Below are 11,551 nucleotides of genomic sequence, written 5' to 3'. Positions count from 1 at the left end.
GATAGATAGATAGATAGATAATAGGTAGGTGTGTAGATACTCATTTATTAAGCATTTATTATGCATCAGGCACTGTTAAGTACTATAGATGTAATATGACTTGCATCTGAAAGGTAAATTTATGCTCAAATTCATAGTGATTCTGCACTTAGAAGTGCAGTTGCTAAATGCCTTGTGCTTAGGCTCCTAGGCAGAAAACAAAACTCCAGCAAGGGGCTGGGGATTGAGCTCCTAGCACTGATTTAGGAAGGGTCCTCCTTTCCTGCGTGGCTCCCAGTGTATTTTCGTGACACACACAACAGAACACCTAGCAACACAAGGCCAGGGTTGACAGCAAGTGTTTCTGAGAAACAAGATGAAATCCAGCAAATGCATTCTTTACCAGGACAAATTTGAGAACAGCGCAAATGGAAATAAGGTGGGGATAGGGCAGGGCTCACCCATTGTTCCCCTCTTGTTCTTCCACCTTGTTTCTTTCCCCACTCCTGTTTCTGGTACACAAGTACCTGTGATAAAATACACATAGACCTCCAAGTCTGGCCATCCAGATGGAAGGCATCCCTCTCATGATCTTACAGAAGGGAACTGCAGGAGTGGACAGCATCCACTGCTGCTACAGTCTCCTGAGTTGTCATGGAATGACCACCATGCCTCTACCTTCTTCTTCTTCTTCTTCTTCTTCTTCTTCTTCTTCTTCTTCTTCTTCTTCTTCTTCTTCTTCTTCTTCTTCTTCTTCTTCTTCTTCTTCTTCTTCTTCTTCTTCTTCTTCTCTCTGTCTCTTTCTGTCTCTGTCTCTCTGTCTCTCTCCCCCTTTCTCTGTCTCTCTGTCTGTCTATGTCTGTCTCTCTTTGTTTCTCTCTGTCTCTCTCTGTCTTTCTGTCTCTGTCTGTTTCTCTCTCCCTCTGTCTCTCTCTGTCTCTCCCTCTGTCTGTCTGTCCCTCTGTCTCTTTGTCTCTCTCTCTGTCTCTCTCTCTCCCTTTGTCTCTCTCTCTGTCTGCTTCTCCTCCCCCCCTTCACTCCCAACAACAATGATCTCTTTGTATAGAATTTCAGAACGTCATCCCATGCCTAGAAGACCAAGGGCGTGGGAAGGGAGAATGAGATATGGACACCTTGGGTCTTGTCCCACTACGGGTCCCTGCTGCCTGTTCTCTCCCACGTGCCCCACCATAGCCATGGGTGAAAACCTGCCCTCTTCCACCACTGATCTTGCATTAGTTTCATCTCTTCCCAGTCTGGGGAGAAGCACAAGTCTCGGGGGTTGGGGGAGTCGGCCAGCCCTTTGCCGGGGGTCGCTCCATAGCTATAGATACAAGTGAATATGACAATCCTTGCCCTGAAAGAGCTTCCACTCTAATGGAGGAAGCTGGGAAATGTGGGGGTGGGCTCAGCAGCCTCTCTAGGACCTGCCTTGTCTCCTGCTCATTAACCCAATTAGTGCCATCTCAGGGTCCCACCCACAGCTCAAAGACACTCCTGCCATAACCACTGTGCCTTCACAGCCCAGCCCCCTCCTCATTCCTGAGAGTGCTTGGAGTGAGGGGGCCCCAGAACAAACACTGAGGCTGGCCATCCTCAGGATGGAGGTGCCCCCATGTCACAAGTGAAAGGGCTGTAATGACTGAGCTGTGCGTGCTGGGCATTGCCATCCTCATCAACCAAGCAGAAGGTCTTCCCTGTCAGCTGGCCCTTGAGGGTCCCTCGTTCCCATTTCAGGCATCCCTTTCTCTTTTTCTGAGTCAAGGTTTTCTCTTAAGAGATAGTAAGAGCCCCTGACTCTCAGGACCTGGGAACACAAATACCCCTCTTGTTACCTGACAACCTGGAACCCCATTCCCATATGACCCTGGATCTCTGTCCCATGTCACCCCATCCCCATGCCACCCTGGCCCCATGCCACCCTGGATCTCTGTTCCATGTCACCCCATCCCCATGCCACCCTGGAACTCTGTCCCATGTCACCCCATCCCCACATCACCCTGTCCCCATGCCATCCTGCCCCTTGCTACCCTGAAACTCTGTCCCATGTCACCCTGTCCCCATGCCACCCTGTCCCCATGCCACCCTGGAACTCTGTCCTATGTCACCCTGTCCCCATGCCACCTGGGATCTCTGTCCCATGTCACCCTGGCCCCACACCACCCATGTCACCTGGTCCCTGTCACCCAATCCCCACGTTGCTCTGTCCCCATGTTACCCCGTCTCTATGTTACCAGTTTAGCTGGATATAATGTGATAATCATAAAAACAAAACAAAAGACTGATGAAGACATACTGTGCAGTTTTGAAGCCAAGTAACTTTCCGTATTGAGTAAATGTTAAGTATGAACTACGCAGTTGATAAATATCCATTTCAACCCAAACTCTAAATTTCCTGCCTTATCTTGGATTCAGGATTCAGTTCTTGCCCCAATCAGAGAAGCAGCTGGCATTAAGGCCTAAAGGTGGTTCTTGTAAATCAGAAATGAAGTCTTGAGAGAAAACGATCTCCTCACTCCCGGCAATGACGACTTTCTTGCATTGGATTTGAGAGCCTTTCTCATACCTAGAAGATCAGGGGAGTGGGGAGGGAGATGAGACATGGCCGTCCTCAAGGTCCTGTTATGTGAAGTATTTGTACTGCTTGGGATGAGGTGCCTCACCCTCCCTGAGGGTCTTCAGTCAGAGGCCAGCATTCACCTGGCTGAGATTTTATAGAAGGAATTCTTGGTCAGGGCTGTGTTGGGCTCGGTGCCTTTGAGGGTCCCATTCAGGGAAATCTGAGAGGCTATGATTCTGTAACCTGAAGAGCACAGCTCTGTGATCCTCCCCCTGCCCCAGACTGAGGTGGTGTCAAAGAAAGCAGATGGTCCCATTTTCCAGGGCTAAGGGTTAGCAGAGTAGGGGAATGGCAGGCCAAGAGAGAAGAGGCCCAAGGGAGAGGCCAGAACATTCTTGAAGAGATTGGGAAGTCATCCTGAGGGGGTGTCAAAGGCACTGAATTTGGAGTGGGAAAGCCTGGGTCTGGAACCTGTCTCTGTGACGTGCTTCTGGGCCATAGTCTCCTCATCCACAAAGTGGTGGGGTTGCCATAGACAATCACTCATCTCCTTTCCCAGATTTAAACTCAATGATTCACTCATCAAGGCAATGTAAGAAAGTCATTGAGCCCAAGACCAGGGTGGTAGCCTGGGAGAATCCAAGGGCGCCTGACTCCCAAGACTGCAATGAGAGGCGAGAGCAGGTCGAGGGAGAGGGGAAGGGGCAGGAGAGGATGTTGTCCCGGGAATCTCCTAGTCTGGTATTTGGGTGAGGTGGAAGTGATCGTCGGGTGGATGGAGGGGGGACCAGAGGAGCTTGGGAAGCTTCATCCCATCCCAAGGGGATCAGCACTGAGGTAGAAGTAACTGAGGATGTGATGGAAGGAAGTCTGTGAGCCAGCACTAGTCATAAAGAAAGAGGAGGAAGATGTCCTGGAGGATGGAGGAGGGAGTTAGGGTACAAATGGTCAGCAGTCTCCACCCTCTAGCTTGCAAACGCACTTCCTAAACTGCATGAAGATTCTGACAGCAGCCCTTCTCCTGCCCTCTGCAAGCACAGGCTTGATGGCTGCTTGTCAGGTGCAGTGTAGACAAGTTACTGGGCTAGATGCTGCTGAGCTTCTCCCCGAGCAGCAGGAAGCTGGAGCCCCCTCAGAGAGGCTCTCCAGACCTCCCTGTTAAATTTTCGGTGTGAGCACATAGACTGTGGAAATCAGCAAATACCACAAATGAGGGCTTGGTTATTGTTCTGTTGATTTCTAGACTTAAGAGAGTGATGATGAAAATGTTAGCTATGCACATTAAACTTACAAAGTGAGCTGGGTGTACATTTTAGAAAAGTCGCTTGTTAAACATTGACTGGCTCATATTCAGCTCCGACATTCTGTGATTCTGGGAAACGTGAGTCTGTCCCATGGCCATTTCCATCTGCACTGGTATTCTTCCTAAGAACACTATTCCATCACAAATCCTTTGGTGTTACTGCAGCTGCCACAGAACAAGACCACAAACGAGTGGGTCATTCCGCAGTGTGTCAGCCTGCTTGTTTCTTTACCTAGACTGTGTGACCTTGAGTAAATGCATTCCTCTCTCTGCACCTGTAATGGGAATGCAAATTTGGAAGATCTTCCCTGCCCCTAGGCTAAAATGCACCTGAAGCCTGGGGAGGGAGGCTTGTTTTTCAGTAGATACTTCTTGATTGGCCAGTGAGTCAATAAGGTTGTTACATTCTCTGAGCCAGGAGAAGGCTATATAAGCCCTGATGTGTAGCTTTGTTTTGGGACTCACTTTGAAAAGTGTTCTGTGATTTGATCTGAATTCTGGGAAGCCGTTGTTGAGAGTCCCCCGGCTTTGAAAAACCCAGATGTGGAAACCCAGATGTTGACTGGGTATGGATGTAATGGTTGGACAGTTTGGAAAGCTGTCTACTTGATCTGTCTCTGTCTTGATAATTCTGCCTGTATATTTTGAAGTTCGGGGTGCTGACCTTTTTCCCCTGAACAAGGTAAACGATATATGGTCTGACTGATTAAAGTAAGCTTGTTAACCCGTTTTGAGCTGCTTTCCTTTAACAAAGCAGATCCAAGAACCTGTATGGGCAGCAAACCCTGAGGACGCACTTGGGGTGCTTGCTGCTACAGCACCTCAGTGTCTTTCCCCATAAAATGAGGGGATTGGTCCCTTGTGGCTCTGAAAGCCCAGGATTTTGACAGCCCAAAAGTCCCAGAGGGCCTGAGAGTTGCTACATGTCTTGCTTCCTGAAGATGAGAGAAACCATTTCCCCTAGAAAGGCTCCTGGGCCACTAGAGGAAGCATTCCTTCAGAAAGGGGACCATTCTACTGGGTGTCATGGAAGCGGAGGGGACATCACCATTAGAGCAAAGAGTCCACGTGGGAGGCCTAGTGTCTCCACAAACAAATCCTGGAGTCCAGAGCTGAGAGACAAGAGGAGAGGGAGGGTCTCCTCATCTGTGGCTGCTGAAGATACAAAGCAGGCAGCTCCCAGCCAAACACAGCCGATGCTGTTGGTCTCCTGCAGCAGCACAAGCCTCCTTCAAGAAAGCTTCAAGCCCAGCCATAGTCTGGCTTTTTCTCTTCGGAGAAGACAGCACCTCGAGCGAGCTCCCCAAAGGTATGAACCTGATACTCCCCTGCCTGGGATGGAGGCTGCTCTGCCCACTGCCCTGCCCGCTGCTCTGCCCTCACTCCCGAGGGAGGCTCCTTCTAGCCCCCTCCCTTCTCCTGGCCACCTTGACTTGGACATTTCTTCCAGGCATGCTGGGAAATGGAGGACTCTTCATTTTGGTTCGGTTTGGGGTTTTGTTTTTTTCCCACCGTCACTGTGGCGTCTGAAGCTGAGAACCCATGGCCTGCTCCCAGTGGTGGTTGTTGTCTTCCTGTTTGGTAGATAAATGGGTAGAAATTACAGGGAGACCAATTTGGACTCAACAGAAGGAAAAGCTTCCTGCCTGTCCAAGCCATCCCAAAGCTGCCTGGTGTGGCAGTGAGTGAGGCCCTCCCTCAGGACTCTGCTGAGAACATCCATGTGCCAAGGAGTGTAGTGGGCAGGACAGCCTCTGATGCCCCCTCCTCCATGTCAGACTTGGAGGTCATTCGTATGATCCCAACCACGAGTCTAGGAAAGGGCTGGGCATGTTATCCAAGGACCACCCTTTGAGGCAAATGTTCTCTCCATTTATAGAGGAAGAAGCTAAGACCTAGAGAGATCAGGTGACCTGCCCACTATGTGTGTCAGGATTTGAACACAGATCCCTGATCCAAGTCTAGCCCTCTTGTTTACCACCACCCCTCCATAGTAATCAGGGTAAGAGAAGTGTGCGGGGAGGAGGTCACCAAGGAGCCATTCCATTTTTTTTTCACAGTACTGGCTACCTGGCATTACAGATTGCCCAAATCTCAAACGAATCTAGAAAAATCAGTTAGGTGACTCAGAACCAAGTCCCTGTGATGAGGCCTAAAGGGTTAGACAAGTAGGGGAACCAGATATCTGGAGGGCCTGCCATGCTCCATGACATGGTGGTTCAAAGCCCAGAAGCAGACCTGGGCTACAGAGAGATGTGGGGCCTGTGCTGAGAGGCTGGCCCCTGGGAACAGAGGCATGATGGGGACCATGGCACAACCCAAAGCAGATCCCCGGAGTCTTCATGGAGAGCCAAGTTGTTGGGAGAACTACAGCTGAGCTTAAAGAATGACAGAGCCAGTTATCAAGGGTCAAGGAGCCATTGGGATTGGAACCAGCCTTGAGGATCCAACAGTAAGGGCTTGGGAAGAGCACCGGGAAGGGGCCTGGCTCAGCCCAGGCCTTCGGTTCTTAGGGCAGGCTCAAAAATGAACTGACCTGAACAGGGATGCCCCTGGGGCCTGTCAGCAGGTGGGATGTGGGCTCTCAGCTCAGAGGACATGCTCAAGGATGGGTGGGCCAACAACATCAGATGCAATCACCTTCCAAACAGATCTCTGCTTGTCCAGTGGCCACCCACTCTTGTTGAGGAACATCACCAAGAAAAGATCTGCCCCCGAATCCAGTGACACACAAATCCCACAGCCAATAAACAGCAGGATTGACCTGGTGGCTTCAAGGTGAAAGGCTGCGGACTCCAAATAAGAGCCTGAGCCAGTCCGTCTCCTACTATTTTTAAAAGCCAGTGGGGATGGGAGATGGAAGGAAGCAGAGGGAATTTTTCCACTAGCAGTCAGGCCCCGAAATAGGAAAGACCCACAGAGGCATTTATAAACAAAGAATACCATTAATGCTTTGAAGGAAGACAGGGGCTGGAGAAGTGACCATGAGAGGAAGGGTGGGAGGGCTCCAGGGGTCTCCCTTTTTTGGTGGCCCCTTGGGGTGTCCTTCGTGGGCTCAGCAAACGTGATGCTTCGAGCCAACACCCTGAGCTCCACTTTCCCAGAAAGCCCTGGAACCCCTCCAGGGATCCCACAGCCCTTCCAAGTGTGTCCTGGGTAAGGAGGGGGCTCTAAGGGGTTATTTTTAATCAATCTTCCATGACAAGGAGCTGGTATGATGGAAAATATGTTCCCTTTTTTCCTTTCACAGAAATCCCTAGAAATATTGACCCTGTGTCTTCTTCAGTGGAGCCAGGACACACAAAGAAAAGCGGGGTGATGGGAGTGGGGTGGCATCATGGGATGCTGGAGGAAAACCCTAAGTGGAGATTCAGGAAACCTCTTTCTGAACCTCAGCTCGGTTGTTTGAGGGTCCACTCAGTGACCCTGGGCAGGTCATTTCCCTTCCCTAGATCATGGTTTCCCATCTTTAAAGTGAGAAATGAGATGACTTCTCAGGTCTCTTCCAGCCCTGAACTATGCTCCGATTCCAGGATCAGGGTGGACCCCGGCTTGGGAATAAAAGCCAGTTCTCCCCTCTGCTTCCATGGTGGCAGTGTAGGGTCAAATGTAAGGAGTCCTTTGGGGGGAAAGTGGGCATCAGGGTGAGGGAGGCCCATGGGAGAAAGTCTAATTTGAGAATCTGCCTCCATTTTCATTTCCTCCCATTCTCACAGTTTTATTCGCCATCTCCTTCAGTGGAAACAAGACTGCTGCACCATCTTTTTTTTTTGCTTTTCCCAATGGCAGAGGCCTCCTCCCCTTCATCTTGGCCTCTCCTCCTTGGCCTCGCCTCCTCTGGTGCTGAGAGCCTCCTTTCACCAGAGCTTGGTGGGCGGGTGGTGGAAGGTTAAGGGGAAGGCAGTCTGTTCTGGATTTCCCAGCTCCCTTCCTATTCCTCTTCCCCTGGGCACTTGGCCTCCCCAGAGCTATTTCCCATATTCTCACTATTTCTGCCTAAGGGAATTCCTCCCTAGAACCAGAGAGGTCAGTGACAGTCAGATGCGGGGAGGGGTTTTATCTCCTTAACCCCAACCAAAGAGTGGCCTTTTTATTTAAGAAGGAATTCAGAACTAACGACTAAAAGTCCAGTACAGTTGGAGTGCCCTCCTACAGACAGGGCAGGAGGAACAGGGAGCAGGTCGAAGTGTGGGGGGACCCCAGAGGAAAAAATGTCCCTCCAGTAGCCAAGGTTCCCTACGGGTGCAGGGGGTTGGACCACCAGTCACAGGCTACAGTTAAGGTGAGACTTAGGGGGTTTAGAAAGGTGAGGTGGGAGGGGGAAAGGGACAAGCGTTTATCAGACACCCACTGTGCGCTCACTATGCCAGTATTATCTCATTTGGCCCTCACAACAACCCTGAGAGGCAGATACTGCCATTATCCCTATTTTACAGTTGAGGAAACTGAGGCAGGGTGGGAGGCCAGGACTGCACAGCTGGTAAGGCAGGATTTGAACTCAGGTGTTCCTGAATTATGGTCCAGTGCTCTCTGGCCACATCTCCACCCAGCTGCAGTGGTTGAAACGTGGTCTCAAGGAGAGCAAGGAAGGTGCCATGTCAGCCTCGAGGGGAGGTACCTCCCAGCTTTACCTCGCACGGATACTCAGCTTGAGAAATTCACACTGGCCTTCATCCTGATGAATCATGAGAGAATTGAACTTGCTACAGCCACAGTGACCCTGGGCAAGTCATTTAACCTCCGTGTGCCTCTGTTTTCCCATCTGTCAAGTGAGGGAGTTGAATTCAGTGGCTTTCAAGATCCCTTCCAGATCTAAGGGGGCACCTACAGATCTCAGTGGGTAGAGCTTGGGGCCAGGAATCAGGAAGACCTGAGTTCAAGTTCAGACTCAGAAGCTTAGTAGCTTCGTGACCCTGGGCAAGTCCCGTAACCTCTGTTTGCCTCAGCTTTCTCATCTGTAAAATGGGGAAAACAATCACCTCTCCCTCTCAGGGCTGTGAGGATGAAAACAGACAGTACTGGAGAACGCTGGCTGCGCTCAATGTTTGACGAACAGTGAATGCTATCCGAATGTCAGCCACTGTTACTGTTATTTAATATTCTTCTCTTACCTGTGACCCTGAAGCACACTCACTCCGTGCTGGGCACTGCGCTTGCACAAAGAAGCCTCCTGTGCTGTTGTGGCTGAGGAGGGGCGGAGGCCGGGCCGGGGCTTCAGCAGCAGACACAGGCTGAGGGTCAGACCCTCGAGGGACCTGGGACCCCTCGAGTCTTTCAGCAGGGGCATGACGTGATCTGGAACCCGTAGAGCCTGAAGGGCCTGGCCTGGGGGGCTGAGGGCACCGTAGTCCCTACTGAAGAAACTTGTGATAACACTAATGACGCTCAAGAGTAAAGGGTGTGTTCTTCCTCTGTGGGCTGGATTAGGAGGGAAGGCTCAGACGCCAAAGACGGCCCTGGGAGGCAAGTGGGTGGGAGCCCCTGGCGTCAGCTTATGGAGAAAGATCCCAAGGGTTACACACCCCAGTCCGGGGCAGACCCCGGGCCTGCAGCGCACGGTGCCCTGGTGCATGAGGGGGGTCAGTCTGACCCCAGCGCCAATGTTGGCAGCTCCTCCGTGGCTGTGTACGGACAACAGACACTCCACTCTGCTGCCAATCGCAGGGCTGCCCCACCCAGTGAGAGCCCGCACATCCTCCAGCTCAGGGCTCCCGGAGCCACCCTGGCCTATAACAAACTTTTCCCGCTGTCTTTGGCAGGGGGCAATGCCAAGCAGGGTCTGCGCTGCAAAGCGTGCAAGATGAGTCTCCACCACAAGTGTGCAGATGGCCTTGGACCCCAGCGCTGCATGGGCAAACTGGTAAGCTGGGCTCAGGTCCAGGGCGCCGGAAAACCTGCTCAGCCCTGGACTGGCATCTCAACAGCCCTGTGAACTGACTGCTGATATTATACCCATTTCACAGATGGGGAAGCTGAAGTGAGGCGAGTGGCCCACGGTGGCACACACAGTAAGAGTCTGAGGCAGGATTGTAAATCTTTCTTCCTCCACGCCCAGGCTCTATCCGCCAGGCCCCTGGGCTGTGCCCAAAGGCACAAGCTCAAGGCACCTCCCTCTTGGTCCTGGATATAGGTCCCCAATATAGCCAGGCTGATCTCGTGACGTGGGGGGAGCTTTATCCCCCGGCGGGAAAGGGGGTCATTGAACTTCAAAGGGCTGCCCCTATCCCAGACGTGGGGTGCAGGGAGAAGGAAGAGAAGAGACACAGGCCAGCTGGCCGCTTAGCCTCCCGGGGACCCACGGCCACTTGCTACTTCAGGCCAGGCAGGACCTGTCCAGTCTTAGGTACTCGGGTCAATCCAGCTTGGCCAAATGGCCCCCAGGAACCTTGTTTTCCCTTTGGTAAGAAGAGAGCCGAAGGAAGGGGGGCTTCTGGGGCTCAGCAGCAGCCCAGAGCAGAGACAGGGTCGGCGCTCCCGGGGTCCGGGTTGGTCTGGCCTGCACCAGTGACATTAAGGCCTTCTCTGTTTCTCCAGCCCAAGGGGTTCCGGCGCTACTACAGCTCCCCCTTACTCATCCAGGAGCAGTTTGGGTGCATCAGAGAAGTCATGCCCATTGGTGAGTGGTGAGCAGGCCTGGGCTGCCGGGAGGGCCCCCTGCGGGTCCGGGGCTTCCTTCGGGTCCCCCCCCCCCTTGCAGGTCCGGCCCCCCGCTGGGCGGTCCCTCTGCTTGGTGGGCCCCCTACAGGTCCTGCCCAGTCACGCCCTAACAGTGGTGTCCTTCTCCATAGTATTCCCCAGTCCCCCAAATCAGGGCTTTCCTTGGCCAAGGGCTAAAGAAGTGCAGTCTCTGAACCCTCCATCATCCCTCACCCTCTTCCTTGGGGAAAGCACCCGAACAGGTCAAGCTTTCTTGTTTTCATCTCTGTCACATGCCTCCTGCTTTTCTCCCAGCTGTCCCAATGTCTCAGTGTCATGCTTTTGTACTCTGGGGCATTTTCTAAAGCCCCAAATCCAGGAGACCTGGATTCAGGGAGTTCAGCACCTTCCATTACAGATGAAAAGAGAAAGCTGATTGGAGAAAGAGAGGATTAGACATGAGACGAAAGAGAGAAAGTCACCCTGAGCCTGGGGTTAGGAAGGGCCCAGAACCAGAGGTTGAGACGGGTGTCCCAGTGCCCGCCAGCATTCCATGGACATCAGTCACTTGTGCCCAGCGCATGCCCACCAGAGATGGGGCAAGGCCAGGGCTGGGGGAGTGGGGAGGAAGGAGCCCCTCAGGGACAGCCCCAGGCACCGTTTCTACTGCCCTTCCCAATGGGGAGATTGGGGAGGGCCTGATGGTTCCCCTCGTGGGTGCTTCCTGTGTTCTGTTGCAGCCTGTGGCAACAAGGTGGACCCAGTGTATGAGGCCCTCCGGTTTGGCACGTCCCTGGCACAGAAAACCAAGAAGGGAAGCTCAGGAAGCGGAGCCAGCTCTCCCAACCGGAACTCCGTAATCCTCCTCTTTCTCTGAAACTCTGGTCTTTCCTCTAATGATATTTGCTGACAATGCAGCTCAACATGCATTTATTAAGCACCTACCGTTTATTACCTATTTATGAAGCTAGGCACCAGACTAGGTGACAATGATACAGAGACTGGGAGGGAGGCAGAGGGAGAGACAGAGACAGAGAGAAAAGAGAAAAAGAGAGGGAGGGAGAGACAGAGGG

The 11,551-nt window shown here is 52.3% G+C and overlaps 1 protein-coding gene across 1 annotated transcript in view; it reads left to right on the top strand.

Annotated features, from left to right (window-relative positions):
* STAC (SH3 and cysteine rich domain) overlaps positions 1–11,551 on the top strand; it is a 67,430-nt gene that overhangs the window by 39,251 nt on the left and 16,628 nt on the right. Inside the window, exons 3-5 of the mRNA XM_069084445.1 lie at positions 9,602–9,702; positions 10,377–10,458; positions 11,219–11,334. Of these exons, the coding sequence (XP_068940546.1) occupies positions 9,602–9,702; positions 10,377–10,458; positions 11,219–11,334 (299 nt within the window). The remainder of the gene's footprint in view (positions 1–9,601; positions 9,703–10,376; positions 10,459–11,218; positions 11,335–11,551) is intronic.

This window comes from Petaurus breviceps, unplaced genomic scaffold (genome assembly GCF_028583685.1).
Source record: "Petaurus breviceps papuanus isolate PSGF00001 unplaced genomic scaffold, PetGlider_PUasm1.0 174, whole genome shotgun sequence".
Lineage (NCBI taxonomy): Eukaryota > Metazoa > Chordata > Mammalia > Diprotodontia > Petauridae > Petaurus > Petaurus breviceps.
Note: the sequence above shows the minus strand (reverse complement) of the source record. Positions and strands in the feature narration are given on the sequence as shown.